Source organism: Haemaphysalis longicornis, unplaced genomic scaffold (assembly GCF_048455015.1).
Source record: "Haemaphysalis longicornis isolate Haplotype H1 unplaced genomic scaffold, Haemaphysalis longicornis Haplotype H1 scaffold_6, whole genome shotgun sequence".
NCBI classification, from domain to species: domain Eukaryota; kingdom Metazoa; phylum Arthropoda; class Arachnida; order Ixodida; family Ixodidae; genus Haemaphysalis; species Haemaphysalis longicornis.
In genome coordinates, this window is record NW_027526407.1 from 80,121,134 (window position 1) to 80,140,101 (window position 18,968).

Genomic DNA, 18,968 nt, shown 5'->3' on the forward strand with positions numbered 1-18,968 from the left:
GATTGCTAACCCTTTTTCGTATTGGTACACGATGCGTTTTAAGCCCGTGGATCATAAGTCCCATAATAATGTGATCACGTGAGTCGCCCTGAAGCCATCTTCTTTATCACGGCTTTCGGAAACTGAGCACCTTCATAGGCAATTCTCGATGTCGGAATTCATTGTTTTTTGTGGTATAAACACTATCATCATCATCGTAGTCGTCATCGTCGTCATGCTCACCATCTACATTCGTTCGAACTTTCTCGAGCCCAGAAACGATGGCCTCAGCGCCCTCCCCAACGCTCCCGTCCTCCGCGGGCCCTTCCAAGCGCTCTCCTTGTAAGAGTCCTGAGAGGCTGATTCGTTCACCTGTGCGTTCCGTGCACCCGAAGCCCAATCGGCGGAAATCGGCGAAGCAACTGAGAAAGCCAGGATCGGCCTCCTCAGTTGGGGTGGTGTCCCCAGCGGCACCGGAAGACGAGCTGCCTCGGAAGACCGACGCTCGTCCACCGTGGAAGTACAAGGTCGAAGCCAAACACTTCGTCACCCCACCATCGCCGCGGACAACGTCCCCAGGGGCTGGACGTGCGTCGACCAAAGGCGTTGAGAGTTCCAAGGACATTGCCGGCCTCAGGCCCACCCTCCTACGGCAAGGTTCCAATGGTACGCCGCCACGGGTAGAGCCTCCTCTGTCCATGTCAGTTGACGGAGTCCGTGACGCGGGGGTCCACCCACCAGAACCTGATTCGAAGGCCCTGCCAGACGCTGGAGAAAGTGATCCGGACCAGTGGGGCGCGTTTCATCAACCGACCCCGGCGGCTTCGGTGAGCAAGAAAAGGCGTTATTGTTGCCCCTAAATGTGATTAATGCTTGGCTGGAGCAACAAATCCAGTTGATATCCCTCTTTCCTGGGAATCGATAAAACAATAAGGTGATATGTGCCTTCACAGGATAATTTGAATGTTTGCTGTGCATCAATATGAACTTGCACATCGATATTTATATTTCGTTGTTATGGCACCGCTAGACGAATCAACATTAGACACTGGATTACACGCGCAGGAGCATTGCGTAAATCCGATTGAAACCCCAGGTGTTGAAGAATCTCAAAGGCGAACGGAGAGCAAGAAAAGCAAACTGTATTTACATTGTAGGTACAGGGCAGAACAAGCTTTAACATGGCGACCGATAATCTTCCTTCTTCTTTCTCGTCTTCGTCTGTCTCATTCGCGTGCCGTCACGCCTAGATTCCCGCTATTTTTCCACGCGCTGGCCCCGCACGTGGGCGCCAATTTCAAACCAGATCACAGTTCCTGGCAAAAAGGGCCCATCTCCCCGCGAGGGGCACTCGAGTAAATGCGTCGCATAGGGGGTGGGTGTATTGCGTTAACGTTTAGTGTTTGGGGAGTTGGTGGTAGTGAATGCGTTGTATCAGCAGCTTCTTGACGTAGTTTGAATGAGTCAAGGATATAAGGCGCGTTCGTAGTCTTTCATTCTGTGTCGGTTTTGTGGCGCAGTGGGAAGAGCACCATGTACAGTGCTCAGCGATTGAAACGCGATACTCGGAGTGCGTGGCTGCCGGTGCTTGTTGCGCCACCGATGAGCGCTTGTGAAAGCGAGCTGACGCATTGTGGTATACGGTGAGGGTGAGAGCGTTCGTGGCGCAGGCTGACTGCATCCGGGAGACAGCCTTTCAGTGTGTGGTTCTTGGCGGCGCCATAGGGGTGCAACATGTCATGGCTTCAAAACGCTGCGCCTGCGAGCCGTGCGCGCCACGATAACCCATCGCGATAAATGCGCATTCAACTTCTTCCTAACGCGCGCGGTGCCAGCTCGCCCAGCTTCGCGGGGCGCGGCGCGGCACGCAGGCGCAGCGTTTTGAAGCCATGGCATGTAGCACCCCTATGGCGCCGCCAAGAACCGCACACTGAAGGGCTGTCTCCCGGATGCAGTCAGCCTGCGCCACGAACGCTCTCACCCTCACCGTATACAACAATGCGTCAGCTCGCTTTCACAAGCGCTCACCGGTGGCGCAACAAGCATCGGCAGCCACGCGCTCCGAGTATCGCGTTTCAATCGCTGAGCACTGTACCTCGCGTTCCGCCCACAGGTAGTGAATGCGTTGTATCAGCAGCTTCTTGACGTAGTTTGAATGAGTCAAGGATATAAGGCGCGTTCATAGCCTTCCATTCTGGGTAGGCTTTGTGGCGCAGTGGGTAGAGCACCATGTACCTTGCGTGTTCCGCCCGCAGGGTCGTGGGATCGAAACCAGGCGCCGGTAAGTATTATTTTTTTATATAGTGTAGGGGGAGGGGTGCGGACCTGTTGTTGAGAGCGAGGATGGTAGCGTGATGCGGGAGAGGAGGAGTGGGGGAGAGGGTGCACCTGGAACGGCTGTTGCGGACGCCGAGGCACGCCAACGCCGGGTGACGTCGTGAGTTAAAGAAATGCTCTGCATTTAAAAGAAACACCAGGCGCTCGCAAGCCGTGCGAACGAAACCGAATGGGTTGTCAGCGAATCGTTTGGTGAAGTCACGGCCTGCTACAGCGAAAGGAGCATGATTTGCGGGAAGGTAGCAGTCTTGTGGGAGTGCTTGGCGAGCAGCGTCCTGCTGGCGGGTCGCTTCGGCAAAGGTGCGACCACTTCGTTCCTGCTCGCGTTGTGAACGGCAGACGCTTGCATTGCGACGAGCTCAGCTTGTGGAAAGCGAGAGGAAGATTCGTAGCTCGGACGGCGAATGTGTGAACTCGTTCCGCTACCCGCTGACGTGACTCTCGTCGCACCAAAGCAACCAGGAGAGCGACATTCGCCAGTCGGCGTCGTTGCCTTTCTGTCTCAATGCAAACGTTTTCTTACACGGGGCCACGGTGGGGGTATACGTTATTCCTCCACCCTGCCACCACACCGCAGCTTACGCTCCTGTATAGATGGTATTCACTGAAAAGTGTAGCGGTCAATTTCTTCGCTTGGCAACACTGGAAACAGGCACGGACATGGCCGAAGGGCCACGAACATGGCGCGGTTGTGCCACTGCACCAGCACGCCGCAGAAAAAAACACCGGCGTGCATCGTCTCCTCCACGTAAACCCGATTCTCAACAGTGGTATCAAAAGAGATGTTATTAATCGCACTCATTCCGATTGGAGTCGAGTCATTAGTTTGTGTTCGGTGGGGTAGAGTCTGGAACGTCCAACACACCATGTGCTTAGCACGGACAAGTACCGCCATCCCACAGAGTTCGACGTAACCAGTGACGGTGCACTCACGTGGTTGCCTGCATGGTTGCATAGGCAGTGAATACAGCCTATACGCTCCTATAAACACCGCAGCTTACGCTCCTATGCGCTGCCTTATCGAGACGCCAACTATCGGCGCTCATTCGCGTCATGATGCACTACTTTGCTTCACTTCACTTCTCCAAGACGGCAGCGCTATTTGAATAGAGAATTTTATTAGAAAGGATATAAGGCGCGTGCGTAGACTACTACTACTACTAAGTGGTTCAGGAGAAAAGGAAAGGAAATGCACTGGGGATAATATTGAGCCCAGCTGGGGGCTCACCTGCATACAACCCAGTGCGGGGTGGGGGGGGGGGGGGGGAGGTGGAGGAGGGGGGATGAAAGATTAGAGGAGAAAAGAGGTGATGAAACAGATATGGGTAAGCTAGGAAAAGAAAACGTGGAGCCTCTACTTAAAGCTAAGCGAAGCAGCAACAGCAATGGCGCGGACTGCAGACTGCCGTCTACAGGCGCTTGTTGAGCTACACATGCTTGATTTAATAGTCCAGTTGGCAGAGCATTTCACACCACCGCTGGTCCGCAGTCATCGTGGGCTCGAAATCTAGCTCCGCCGCGTCACTGGAACGTTTTCTGCGGATGTAATTTCTGTGACGGATATGACGTCGGTGAGGTCTTGCTCCACCCTGGCATAAAACGCTTTCCTGTTAAAAAATTAATGCCCTTTTACTTGGGGAAGGAGGATGACCTGCCAAGCTGAACGCAGTCCATGGACTGCACGAAACGAAGCACGTTTGTTCGTCATTTGCGATTGAGCCAAATTTCTACCCTAGTCAGTTATCTAAATGAAACTTGGAAGAAGCCTTGTTGTAGCGGACAAACACGGAGCTGTCTGTTTCTCTCCAGCGTCACTGGCATCCCACTGTTGGTGTAACACACCAACCCAATCCGCTCGACCACTGCGGACACTGGACAGGTCGTAAAGGCCGTTTGACGTCCATGTTTAAATCTCGCGCCACCTCAACGGACATGTCATCAGTAAGGGCATGAAACGTTTAGCTGCGCGTGCCCCCGCTCCCTCCACTCCCAACCCGTGCCCGCATAAATGGGCAACCGATAATGTGCGCCTGCTAAGAAGTGAGGGCCACCGTCGAAAATGTCGCCCTGGCAGCCCTTCAAAGGAGCCACGAAGACAGAACGTAAGTTTGGTTCATTCAAAGGACGACCTCGTTAGACTCATACTGACATCAGTTTTAACGCAAACTTCGCTGAAATAAGCTTTATAATGAGGAAAAAAAAGGAACGGCAATGTGACCCATTCGCTCATTTCGTGCAATTGAACCTATGATGTCATACCTGCCTGGTCTGCGATTGGCGGAGGCCGGAAAGAGCTAACGCAAATTAAGCTGAGCTTATAAGTAGAGACCGGAACTTTAGGCACGAAAAATCCAGGTTTTAGGCGCCTATAATAAGCACTGAGATGTGTCATTTAGGCATATGTAGGCACCAAATACTCCCGTTTAGGCATATATAGGCTCAATTCCTTTTTGCTTCAGAAGCATATTTTAGCACCAATCGTTGACTTGCAGCGAAACCGCGGACACACAATATGCTGCGGGAAAGTAAATTTATTTTCTTCCGTAAAATAAGCAACAGAAGAGCTGTTATTTTAAAATTTGCGTGAAATTCACGGTGATTCAACACAAAAAGACAAGGTTTAATAGCATGAAAAGCCACATGAATCTCACTGATTTGCTGTTTGAAGTTGTACCACCTTCCAGTCGATAATTGTAGAGGAAAAACAACCTTCAACGTCGACTGAAGTTGGGGGAACGTTCTTGTACTTGGGGTCGCTCCATTATCTAATTCCATTTGGAATATCACAATGTCGGCTGCTCAGAACATCGTGAAGTTATTTTAGCACGTGGAATCCAGTGAAGTGAAGTGAACGAGACTTTATTGATCGCCGGCAACAGACGTAATATCTCCCCTGCGCCCGGACGTAGCCACTCATCGATCCTGGTGGCATTCTAGTAAGCAATACTTCGCTATACTCACTGCGAGGGTGGACACCCGCGTCCCCGAAGGGAGGGCGTTGGCCTGCAGCTTTCTCTCCGGCGCTGCCGTTCGAGAGCCGTTAGGACCTGTTGGACGGCTGAGAGTTGAAGGAATCAAGAAATTTTATCTCAGGCAGATTTAATCAACCGGTCCTTCGGGGATGGTGGCGGATCGGTCCTGGACCTCCCAGACGAACTCAGCGTTCTTAGACGGAGTGGCGCCAAATCTCTCAGTTGCTGAAATGCTTTGTCCTAAGAATGCGAAATTTAGCACACGAATGCGCCCTGTCACGTGGAACGTGGGGCAAATACTTTGGGCTGCGACGCATTTGTCCATTGCAAAGCTGTTGATAAAACCGGAGTGCTTATGGTATAGTTTTCCGCCCTTAGCCGAATTGTTTAAGGGGTAACGACGGGCTCTGGTTGAAGAGGCACAATCGGTAACTGCTGCCTGAAGACACAACTCCACTTCGAAGAAAGATTCCGCGTGGCTATCGAACGCGAGCTCACTTGGGCGCACAGAGGCTGACAGGGGCCCTAGCCGGACTTTTCTCCGTTCCGTCTGATTTACGAGGTACACGTTCTGGCCAAGACTGGCTTAGGTCAGAAGAATTCGTTGACGGGGCAGAACGAGCTCCTCAGCTCTTCACAACACAGATGAATACTATGGATAGTACATAGAAGTGCAATACTTCTGTAGAAATTACTGAGCTATTCTGTTCTGCGGACCCGGATGACTTGTGAAGCTGCAGGAATAACACAATTCACTAACTATGCCCTATATACCGATTATCAACATTCGACAGCACGGAAGATTCTTTGGAACTAATTCACTTAATGTGTGGTTCCCAGATTTCCTTAAATATTACCCGGACGCGGCAGATGACGGGTGTCACGACTATACTACTTGTAAAGTGCTGATATCCCTATTTCTAAGCTCCGTTTCTTGTCCTTTCTTCGTGCTACGCGTACTGCATCGTGCCAGCCGGCAGTGTACGTGTGATCGGCGGCTCACAGTGCACGTGTTCGTGGCATCACCTTAAAGCATTGGTGTCTCAGATCTGCACGTGGTTTTCCGCAGAAGGCGTCCTTGAGCTTGAGCGGCATGTACGCGGCTGTGCCGCGTTCATTTTTTGTTTGCTGTCTTTTTATTCCGTTAGCAATAGGTATGGCACGTGGGCAGAAGTTTTCTCTGTTGTTCCGTGGACACAGCACGTCAGAAGGACATAGAACGAAAGAGTTTGTGGGGACCGGGTTGACGTCGGTGAGCTTGGCTGCGGTGTCGCTGCGCACGGGTTTCTGGCGGCTCGGCCGAGGTTGCGAGTTCGAGGTGGTGGCGGCTTGGGCACGGTTTGGGCTTCTCGGCGTGTTTGGCACAACGCACGGATTCTCGCAAACGGCGTGAAACAAACGCCCCGTTTCCGGCTTCTGAAGCGAGAACAGTGCCTACATAATATCTACTCAAAAAATAAAAGAGGCATATAACACAAAAAAGGCATTTTCGGGCGCCAAAAATCCCATATAGTCAAAATAGGCGCGGAAAAGCTCATATAGTCAAAATAGGCACAATAAACTATTGCTTAAAATTCTCCCCTTCCCTTAGTTCGCGCTTATATGTTAAATAGGCTTGATACGGACTGAAGGAAAAAATAGGCATTTTGCCTGAAGTTCCCGTCTCTACTTATAAGCTTGCATAACGAGCTATTTGTGCTTAAATTTATAGCTCATTCTTTTTGAGGCAATACGAATGGTGGGACAAACAGCGGAAGTTACGAAAGCACATGAAAACATAGAAGTACTGATTCGCACTTCTGTTGGTACTGCGCGCACTATGCTTGGTTTAGCTGCATAACACTTTGGTGCTTTGGGGTTGTCTCAGACGACACTGGCCGATTGACGCAAGTAACGGTGTCTTACGTGACCATATTTGTCGAGCGAGCACTATGTTTCAGGAAACGATTATTTTCTCCGAGAACAAAAACAAGCCAGGGGTAAATACGGTCAAAAGCAAACCAAAGGCAGTAAACCGCGGCGGCCGTTTTCTGATGGAGGAGAAAAGCAAAAACGTTCGTGTGTACGAGATTTCGGCGCACGTAAAGATCCCCAGGTGGTGAAAATTTATCCGGAGCCCTACACTACGGCGCGCCTCATCGCCTGCGTTGCATCGGAGCGTTAAACCCAACAATCAAATAATCAGATACAAAACGGCTTGCCACGGAATGGTGGCGCCATCTAGGTTCAGTAACGTAAACAAATGCGCGAACGCCTCCATCCCCGCCATCGGCTGCAGTAGAATACCTCGATGCCAGCGCCGCCGTGCACCCTTCGAACGGTCCCGTGCCGCTGCAATTGGGTCAACGTGCTCAACGCGTTCTTTTCGTTTCCTAGGAGACCCAGCAACGTGAAACAGATAAGATGATTCAAACTTCGCCAGTAAACCGGGTTGCGGCGATAATTTTAGCGCGGTTTTGATACAATGACCTGCGAATTCGGCGGCGAGCCAGTGATCCAAAATGGCGGCGCCAGCCTATACGTGTATCCACCCCATGGAGGAAAGAAAGGGTTAGGAGAGGCCCTGACGTCACATTTGGGAAGCCGAGTCCCGCCATAACTTGAGCCCACGGATCCCAGCACTCTATCCCATCATCCTTTGCTACCTCCGGTTTGATTTGACTAACATGGCGTCGCCCTGCCCTCCCGCTTCGAAGCGAAAACAGCTTCGTCGCTAATTCCTCGGTGCGATGCCATGTTCTAAGCTGTTGATTTCGCCTTCAACTTGCCCATTATAACCCTCACCCAAAGTTTCAATCGAAAAACAGCCTTCATTTTTGAGATAGAAGGACGATTTTGCAGCTCTTAAAGGGCCCCTGAGATGGGCGTTTTTGGGGGGTCGATGGTATCGGAGCGCAACGGCTATTTCTTGAACTAATCGTGACGTGTTTGTGCGCTCTTGATTTAATCAATTTTTTACGAGCGTAAAAACATCAGAAAGCTACAAAAAACATCTTTTGTGTGTGGGTGCTTTTACACAGTCACACATATTTGTTTTATACCGGAGTGTAAAGCACTTACACACCGGGCCAAACCGGGCTTGACGCTCCTCCGTTCTCGGCGGAAGGATACAGTGAGCGCAGGAGCAACGACGCTTGCAGCCAGCGTGATCACTCAGCGCTCCGTGTCTGGTGTTAGAGTATCATCAGTTTTCTTTGCATTTGCTTTCTTGGACGCTGTACCCGAAAGGATTCTTTGCACCATCTGTGTTTCGAGCGTAGCCTCGACGTTGTTTCAGAGGTGGTAACGAACGGCGCGCCAAGGGAGCGCCGCGCCGACGACGAAGGAGGAGCTCCGCACGCAGCGCTTGGACGACGCCGGGCACTGCTCGTGATCACGAGGCGCACGCTCAAGTGCGCTCACGCGGGCTGAATAAATCAGTTCAAGCCCAAACGCTGTCACAGCTGATTCTCTGCGGCGGTCGCGACAACGGGAAGAGCATGCTCATCCCGTAACGACAACTGCCAAAGAGTTTCATTTCATTGCTTCCCATCAAGTCATGATCGCAGGAAAGTGTGGTTTGCTGCACCGGCCTTCTGAATGAACCTGTTGCCTAGTGTCCTTAGCGCGCTTTACCGTTTACCGTGTTAAATGAAGCAAGAGTAGCCGTTTGCCGCTGAAAACGAAAGGATTGCACTCTGCGGTTTCTGCATTCCGGCTTACCGGCTCTGCCGAGTAGCGACATCTGGCGAATTTGTCGCAAAGCAAATGACACAAACGTTTGTTGCCCAGAACTGTTCGCTGACGCTTGAAATGGCTTGAATCTTAGACGTCTTAGATTGAACTCTCACAATACAATATTTTTTTTCTTTTAAATGAGCCGTATACTTCTACTGTAGAGCTTAAAAAATCGAAAACATGACGTTGACGCCGCCATCTAGTGGGAAGAATTAGGACCAAGTATTGCATTAACCAGAATTGACGCCACCGCTAAATATTTCGATATAAAATGAGTAAGATATATTGTAATGATTCCACAGTTACCTATATTACCTTGCTCAAGACGATTTTGAAAGCATAAAAGAGCTATGCTAGTTCATAAAGGCATCTGAACCATTGGAAGCGTGGGAAGCTGGAGTAGGGGCGGAAATTTTGCTCGCTCATTCTAAAAAAAATTGTCATTTATCGTGCTCCTGATCATCATTTAGCAAGAATGTAGCAAACAACATCAACTAAGATTGCTTGCATGAAGCGCAGAGCACAGCGCATTTGCTGTGCCGTAAAGTTCCGGAAGTACAGTGATATCAAGTGAAAAATACGAGATGGGCGAAATTTCGGGCCAAGCGCGGAAAGGACGAATAAGTGACCGCATCTACACATGAAGAGATGATTCGGGTTTGTTTTGTTCACTCATCGGCGCTAAAGCCATGGATTTTACGGGGTGGGCGCGCGTCTTTCAGTAAATTGAATATTTCACCCGTAAAAGGGGGTGGGCGATGTTTCGGGGGAGGGCGTTCATTCAGAACTTACCGGTAATCTAATCAAAACGCGAGCGTACATTTCGCCGGCGCAGGGGGCTCGCTACTACAGTCGGTAGAAATTCTAGCCTCTGTATCGCTATGTAGCGACGGTAAAAATAAGTTACCGTTCACGGAAACTCTCGCGCATGCAAGGTCGACTTCCGCAATCAGCAGTATCTCCTGCTCAAAGTCCGTAAAGACTGAAAACGTAGCTTAAAAAAAAAAAAAAAAAAGGACGTCGTCGTCTCATGTGCGACCCACTCGCTGAAGTAACCATGGTAACGACGACGCTCTAAACCAAACCGCCGCCGTCAAAAATCGCGGACATTCCGGCGGCCAACCATGACATGAGTGCTTCGCCTCGGACGAGGTCGGACTATGTCGTCATCGCAAGCCGCCGAGCCAACAAATAGTTCTGTCTCGTCGGGGTAATAACTTTTGTTAGCGTGAGCGAATATGCTTACTATTTTTGGACTTGTTTCTACAAGAACTATAGAGTAGATTTCTGACACAAACAAAAACACTTTGAAATCCATCTCAGGCCCCCTTTAAGCCTGCCAAAGTAGCGTTTGTCGTCGTCATAGCAACAGGCTCGCGGGATGGCGAACGCAGACGACGGGAGCATTGTTTGGGGTGGTACATCACTGGGGTCTGTGCGCGCTACGTCTCAGCAGCGATAAATTTCACTTCACTTCACAACGAAGAAACACACAGTGAGCAAAGAACGAACTGTGGCTCTCGCCAACGCTGAGCGAAGGGGATTTTCCCGCCAGGTCGCCGGCGGCGGCAGCGGCTCGCTCCGCCGATCTCGACGCGACGTAAGCGCCGCTGCGACCGGGGTATGAGTTAAGGCCGTTAATGACGGTGGAGTTTTCAAACTGGCCTAATCTAAAAACGTTTGTCGTAGCGACTGCGCTGGTTTGCAAGCGTAGCGAGGCAGCCAAATACCAAGAGCCTTAAAAATTTGTCCGTTCTATTCGCCCAAATTTGGCCGCCGCAGTTGTAAACAAGTAAGCAACATTGTCCATGGGCTCAAGAAAAATGACGTAACTTCCTCCACACTTTTCGCAATGCATTGGGATGCTAGGGGCCTCTCCTGAGTATTCTTTCCTCCATGATCCACCCTGTACGGCGTACGCGTGAATCAAGGCACCCTAGGCTGCAGAGCGGTCGGTTCCTGTGATGTCAGCGCGTATCACGAAACCACACGATTTAGTGGGATATTTTTACCTTAAATTGATTAATTTCTCAGTGAATAAAGCATCGTTTGTAGCCAGAGAAGTTCTGGGAGCACTATAAAACACGAAATCTTTAGAATAAAACAAAATTGCATTTTGTCTTCATGGCTCCTTTAAGCCGAACACGTAATATTGGCTTACGTCGGCGCACTCCAAGCGGGCAAGTTTCTGCTCATCCGAGAGTGATTCGCAGCTGCTCGATGAGCTGGAACTTGAGGCGGCAATGGCGGCGGCAGTGGCGGCGGCAGTGGCCTTTCGGGGTTTTCGTGTCCATTTCAACCATTTGTGGTTCTGTTCAGACTGACGCTTCATCAATTCCCACTCTTCTTCCTGCAAGCGAGCGACATGCGTCCGCCCCATAGCGAGTTAAAACTTGGAAGGCCTCGAGCTTTATTCTGGCGACAAACATGTGGCTGTCCGTGTGTCTCCCCCGTCGTAGGCATGTTACTGTCTGCGTAACACGCCAGGCCAGTCCCAAACTGCTCGATAGCGGAGGACAGCTGACAGGGCGCATTGAGACGTGAGTCTTCCACGTTTAAATCTCCCACCAGCACAACGGACGTGTCATCGGTAGCGGCATGAAGCCCGGCTTTGCGTGCACGGCCCCCTCTTTCCACCGCCAACACGTGCACGCATAAACCGGCAACGGGGGATGGGCGCTTACATATGCGTGAAATACACCGCGAAAATATCGTTCAGAAAGCCTTTCAAGCTGAAGAAGAATTATGGGCTCACGCCGGTGCTCCAACTGGACAAGTCTCTCTTCAAACTGGAGGGATTCGGTGCTACTCGGTGAGGTGGAATTCATTGTGGTAACGGCGGTGTCTACATGCTCCGCGGCAGTGGCTTTCAGTCGTATTTACGCCCACTTGTGCTTCTTTTGCGGTTCAGATGAAGGCACTCTGCAATCATCTGATAACGGTGCTGCCGCCGTTGACCGCCCATTGCGGAACGTGTGAAGGAGGCATCGGTGGCTGCGATGGGAATAATCGCGAAAGATGGTGTCGGCGGTGGCAAGAAGGAGCCCCGGAGCGGCACCGTGTAAAACGGCTTCACCGGAATGAAAACAGGGTAGGGGGAGGTTGGAAATACACTGCTTTGTAGTAACATGTGGTGACAGGTGAAAAAGCAGGACCCGCGCGCTGCTGAGCGCCTCGGCGAGCGCTGTCGGCAAGCGTCCACTTTGTACGCAGCGCCCTCTATTAAATCGACAAGCACCGCCTAAAGTGGAGCTCTCCGTTCGTGCCAATACGCCCTAGAACTTGGCTTTAATATGGCAGACCCGTTAACATGGAAACGAAGCCATCTCAAGCGGACATTGGGACGCACCCGGAGAACAATTGCTGCCGTTTCTTGCTTGGTCTCCGTACATTACGCGTCGTCTTCGACGCCGCAGTTGACGACACAACACATATTACTACGTCATCTGATCCATACCTGTAAGAACGAACAGAAGTACCACGAACACTAAAGATTTGGCAATGATAACCTATCGGCAACCGAATAACGTCAATGTCGTTGAAGTGGAACGCAATATCGTCAACAGCGTCGCGATGTCGTGGGATGATGGCGCAGGCCGCGCTGAAGTTAGCATTACCAGATTGACTCCTTTTTTTTCTCTGCCTCCTCACCGGCTGCAGAACGATCCGGCTTCGGAACACCGGAGTCGTCCGCCGTCCACCAGCGTCAACTGCCTGGCGGCCGCCCTGGGCTCCCTGGTCGCTCTCATACTGGTCTTTTCCGTCTACCGCTTGATCTCCGTCCGATCCAAGCAGAGCGAGCCAGGCAGGAATCTGTGCATGAGCGGGCAGTGCCGGTACCATGCGAACCTAATAACGAACCACATCAACCGGAGCGCTGACCCGTGCGAAGACTTCGAGGCCTTTGCCTGCTCGCAGTGGGCGGATGTCGCCGAGACCTACGGATACGGAGCGGCCATTATGAGACTGCAGATCGCCACATGGTTCACCGAATTCAAGGTAATGAAAATTTCCCACAGGGCTATGCTCTCCGGGGATATCGTGTGGACAATACGAAATGCAGCACAGGATTTACGACATGCCTTCGAGAACCACGTATAATTTCTTTGCTTGATTCACTGTAGTACTTCACACCAAGTTACGGCCAAATGTTGAACGCTACTGCATTGAAAGGGTTCCTTATATCCCTCAAGTATTTAGTCCACTGAAACAAAACTCGTTGCTGCTACGTACAGCACGATGATTGAAAGTGCTCATTGCTAACTTAACGTACTCTGAATGGTTTCAACGGTCGGCCCACCATTTTTCCGCCGCTGGGGTCTAAAGCGCCAAGCAGCACATTCTTGTGGAGTGCGCCTACTTTAGCTCACATGACAGCCAGTGTTTTATATACGGGGGTAACGGCAAGCAATTTCTAAATAAACATGCGGAAATAATTTAATTTTGCACTAAAATTTGTCAAGTCTGAAATGTGAGAGGTGGCGACACGTAGCATCTAGACGTCACACTACGTTACGTGTTCCGTGGCCCATAGAGTTTCTTAGTAAGCGTACTAGACGGAACTGTACCTGGTAATCCACGTCCCCGGGGGGGTTTATGGGAAGGCCCCCTGTTTGGCTTGGGCTTGGCATGACAATTGGATTCTTAAGCGGTTTGTGGGATTTGATTTCTTCACTATTAACACGAGCTACGAGTAAGCCGAAATCCTCCCCGTTCTGTGGTATCCGTCTTCGGTGAAGAGGCAGGCAGTGCGTGATCTCACCTGACGTTGGTCATGCCGACGTCGAAGGACGTGTGGCTGAGCGGGTAATATGCCGCCTCGAAAGTTGTAGCTGACAAAAAAATAGAAACGAAAGGTACTTTGACGAAGACAATATACGACAGATGCGGGCGCCTGTATCTCTCCTATCTTGTTTTCGCCCGCGACTGTTTAACCCCACGTTTTCTTTTTTCTTCAAGTATGAACCAACTCGCTCAGCAACAAGTTTTGTTGAACTGTAGCTGACGGTCGGTGCACCTGTTCACCACGAAGGCGATGTTTTCACGGTTTTCACAGGCACGCTCAAGAAACTTTCCAAACTCTTCAAACATCTTATTGTCTGAAATAAGGGTAAAATTAATAAAATAAGGTTCTCTAATGAGTTTCCCCATACTATCGATATGCCATACTATCTACATTGTTTTTAAGTACCAGCAGAGTCCGTCAATGCTTTGACGGACTCTGGTACCAGCTTGGCCATGCAGAATAGTAGGCACAACCATTCTTGCGAAAATACGCTTTAATTTCTTTTTCCTCAGCTTTTAAACAGAGTGTTTTATTTTCCATTTATATAATGATAATATAATTCCCATTGATATAATTTATATAAAGCGTTTCAATACAAACCAATGATGCAACTAAAGCGAGCGCATGATGTAATGGCGGTGCATGACTACACAGACGGCCTTGATGTATGGTGGCTACCATACCAAGCCACCATACCTTGATGTGAGCCGCATAGACGGTAGCGCCAGATTCTTCTCTAGTGTATATTGTAAGAAACTCTATGTCGTGGACATGGTCATGGCCTCCGCGATCGGCTGCCGCTCCGCCGGCGCCGCCGACGAAACCGGCTGAACCGGTATTTTTGCCGGAACTGAACCCGAACCCGAACCGTTATTTCTTGAGCACGCCCAACCCGAACCGGAACTGAACCGCAAAAAGAAATAACGGTTACCGGTTCATGCTGAAACGTTTCGACCCTCAGTCAATGCAATTCAGGCCATTTTTTCTTTCACGTACCATGAACTTTGTGCCCGCTCGCGCACTTTCCCCTCCAGACAATTGAACACTATCACGCTCTGTGTAACAACAGGGGAAACGAATGAGCACCAGTGTAGCAATTTATGGTCTGTTGCTGCTAGAAGCGAGAGCGCAGTGCAAGCTGACCAAACGAAATGCCATTCCCGGCAGCTTGCAGGGGATATAAAACGACTTTGCCCTTCCCTAGCTGCGACTTTATTGCAGCAATCAGGATGCAGCAGTGCTCCCCTGCGCAACAGTGAAAGCCCACACACGATGTGTGCAAACTTTTTGCATTTCATAATTTGTTTAAAAGGTCCGACACCTGCAAATTGTTAATACTTGACAAGTGTGACGGCAGGAGCTGCTCAGTGGCTAAGCCGTTTGCTGCCGACCACAAGTGGCCTCGATCTCCCTTCCCCACGACCGTTCTTGTGAAGCAGATGGAAATCGAGAACGTACGTGTATCGAGATTTTGATCCACGTTTAATATCACCAGCTGGTTAAAATAAATCTGCCGGCCTGCAACGTAAGCTGCGCCTCGAAGCAGAGATATAGTACGGGGGATCAAATGCGCCAGTTTAAAAAAATTGTCTACACGGAAAACAACAAAAAAGAAAACGCGAAAGAAGTTGTTTTAAAATATTACGAAAAAATTAAGTAAAACCGAATAAGTAAAAAAAAATCACCAAAACGTGGATATTGCTCTATACTTTTCTTTGCCCTGCCTTTCACAACCGAACTTGTCATCAATGCGAAGGAAGTGAGTTCCGTGTCAGTTTTTTGAGGACTGTGCAGTGGACAAGTTCCGTTTTTTACAGGTACAAATAACAGATATGTCAGGGAAAACTGTTAAGGTGCGCACTTAATTCCTTGCCAAGAAACTGCAGCCCTCGGCCTTGTCTTGGAAGGAGAAACAGTAATAATGCAGATGACACGTGCAGAAAGGCAGGCCGGTACCTCACACTGCCCCGTTCGCCCAGCGATCATCTTTTCTGCTTGTTCTGCAGTTTTGTCTCTTTGAGATCTGCTTTTTTTTCGAAGGTGCACTTGTACTGACTGCCCAACTCGCTACATTACTTCTACTGCTACTCGTTCCGTAGGGTAGTACTGCTGTGGACGAATTAAAGAGCGACTACCAAAAAAGTCCAATCTTATGCTCCGCGCGTCAAATTTCTCTTTCATTTTGTAACAGAAATATCTTTTATAAGATTCCTTAATGTAGCACACGAAACGATGGCCGGGGGTCATGCGGTACGATGACATACGGATTGTAATGCACACATCCGGTATATCTATCGCAAAAGGAATTGTAGTGATCAGAGAAATAATGCAGTGACTGAGCGTTAACTAAGCTTACTTTTAACAAAAGTGTGGCTAACACATTCGATAAGGTGACAGCTAACAAATTATTCAGGGTGACCAAATAATCTCAATAATTGGTCGTGTTTATATCTCTGGGCGCAGGCTGTACTCACCGAAGGCGCTCGTCTCATCCCAGTGGGAGTCCGTGCTGAGAATATGTACGAACTGTGCATGTCTGACGTCAACGACACTGCTGCCAAGAGTGGTGTAAGGCTGCTTAAGTCGTTCATGTTGGAACGTGGTCTTCGCTGGCCCGAGCGCCCTCTTCCTGGAGTTGAACCTTTGGGCGTCCTCCTGGACTTAGCTTATCACTGGCGCCTGGGTCTCTGGTTCGACGCATCTCACCTGGAGACCACACCTGCCGGCAGTAGGGAGCGTTCCAGGACTCTTCTAATCGAACCCGGCGCGTTTGTTGGCGCGTGGGCGGCACAGCACGACAGCGTCATTAGTAATGACGCGTACGCTCATTACTGGCGCGCGTTAGAGTTAGCCTTCTCTGAACCCAACACGAAGCCGCGGCCTGTCAACATCAGCAAAATTGTTGAGAGAGAAGGTGTAATTTTACACGAACTTTCCACAATTTTGTATTCGACTGTGCGGAGGCCCGTTCGCTTCCCTATCGAGGATGTCGAACGGTTCACACCTGATATATCTAAAGGAACCTGGATTCAAGAGATCGCGAACAGGACCGCCGAGGCGGAAGTAACAAAGGTCAAACGCAAGTCATTCGAGAGCATCACTGTGTCGGACATTGCCATCCTTGAGGTCCTGAACAAACTCTACGTAAGATACAACAGAGACGAGATTCTGGACCACCTCTCCTGGTTCTTCGTGCAGGTATTCGCGTCTCTGGCGGACCGGCAGAACTTGAGGCACAAGTATGGCAGCAAGGACTTTGCAGAGAAACGGAGATACCTCTTCTGCGCCACTGAGGTTGAGGCCTCCAATCAGTTTCTTATCGCAGCGCTCTATGCCAGACTTCACTCCTCTGGGGATGCTCGAAACACGGTACTCCGTCGGCTCGAAGCGGTCAAAAAAGCGGCACTCGAGAAAATTTTCAGAGGCACATCATGGGCGAAAGACTCGTCTCGGGACCTGATCGCCACCAAAGTTCGAAACCAACAAGTTATCCTGTGGCCGCCTCCTAACCTCCTGAGTGACGACGCGCTGTCAGACATGTACGAAAATGTTCGTGAATATAGAGGCTCCTTCATCGAGTACTGGTTGGACGCCTACAACCACACACGCAGCCTGCTAAGTGACCCAAGGTATGGTGTCGTCCAGTTGAGGCTCTTGAAAGTAACTTCGATGCGAATTTGTAGATTGTCTTTTATTGTTACAGATGTCAGCAAAAGAAATCAGGCTCTCACTTAGAAATAACTTAGAAATATTACCCCACTTCCAACCAAGGCTTCGATTTCAAGGTTTCCCATCCAGCGGTGATCAACATATCCACTTTATCGCACACATCGTTCTTTTCACAAGAAAATTGTTGACGCAATTATACCTGTGCTAACACCTAACTTTCATTCGCGGTTAACTCAATCGAGGTCGACAGACGTTTACCTCTATAATGAAAAGGCCTGTAGGGTCGAACTTTCTCTGGCTTTAAGGTATTGAGGACATCAATGAAACGCGATCGGGTGAGGCATGCAATACATTTGCCATTTTCCCTTAAACCTTATACCGTCACCGAGTAAAAATTTTATCCGGGAGAACAATTTTCCATTGAGTAAACGAGTACATCCGCTAGATTCTCACGGAGTAAGCCAGGTCCTCGTAACAACCTCATCGTACTCCCCCAAATGCTTTGCAGATACGACGAGGCCATGAAGCTGGCACGCAACTTCGTGCTGCCGTATTTCGAATACGACTACGTCTCCAACGCGGTGCGGGTGGCCATCGGAGCTGTGGACATACCCTTGTATGCAGAAGGGAGCACTCACGCCACCTTCTACGGAGGCCTCGGCTTCTCCTACGCCGCGCAGCTGGTCAGGGCCTTCGACGAAGGTGGCTTGACGATCGACCCTCACGGCGCGATCAACGTCTCGTGGGCGCTGCCTTCGTGGAAGCGCAACTGCAGCAACGACCGTCGCTCGCCCTTCCCGGAGATCCCTGCCATCCAGGTGGCCCACGCGGCGTTTCTACAAGCGCTTGCTAACGGGTCCCAACCAGCCAAATGCCTAATGGAAGACTACACCGAGGAGCAGGTGTTCTTCATTGTGGCCTGCTTCACCTTGTGTCAGGTTGAAAGAAATGCTGAGGGCTCCTATGGCGGCGACTGCAACCGGGCGGTCAAGAACTTCGCGCCGTTCGCGGAAGCTTTCGCATGCCGGGACGGCTCAAGCATGAAGCCGACCAACCGCTGCTTGTATTTTGACTAACTTATTCGGTATTTGTAGATACGTGTGTTTTGCAGGTGGATGATGTCAACTGGAACAAACGATTGAACTGTTCGACCAATTTGTCTTGATTTAATTCTCTTGCTTAGATTAGGTATAACGCTTACTGCGGACATTAGGAATGTATTTTGGAAATAATACATCAAATACGATGGAAAAGTGCAGACGCCGTGACGGCTTCCGCCGTTCCACTCAACGTGAAAGCTGCCGGAAGTGCAGAGCAGTGATTCGGCATAAGGGGCACTGGAGCCGTTATCCGCTCACTGCTACCACCCAACGCGCTCTTCGTGTCCATGTTTCACTCCTCTCTTGTTGAATTTAATAGAGGTTTGTCCAATGCAATTTAAATAGCCCGCCTTCGCAGTCGCACCCCCTTTCCGAAACAGCGCGAGCAGGATCTCACACGTGCCGGCG

At 50.1% G+C, this 18,968-nt stretch overlaps 1 protein-coding gene across 1 annotated transcript; it reads left to right on the plus strand.

The window, feature by feature from the left end:
- The first annotated feature begins 260 nt into the window (after nt 1-260).
- LOC144143091 (neprilysin-2-like) lies at nt 261-18,536 on the plus strand. Its single transcript, XM_077674909.1, has 4 exons — nt 261-806; nt 12,666-13,004; nt 16,255-17,420; nt 17,969-18,536. The coding sequence occupies exons 1-4, from the start codon at nt 261-263 to the stop codon at nt 18,534-18,536; spliced, it is 2,619 nt and encodes an 872-aa protein (XP_077531035.1).
- Nucleotides 18,537-18,968: the final 432 nt, after the last annotated feature.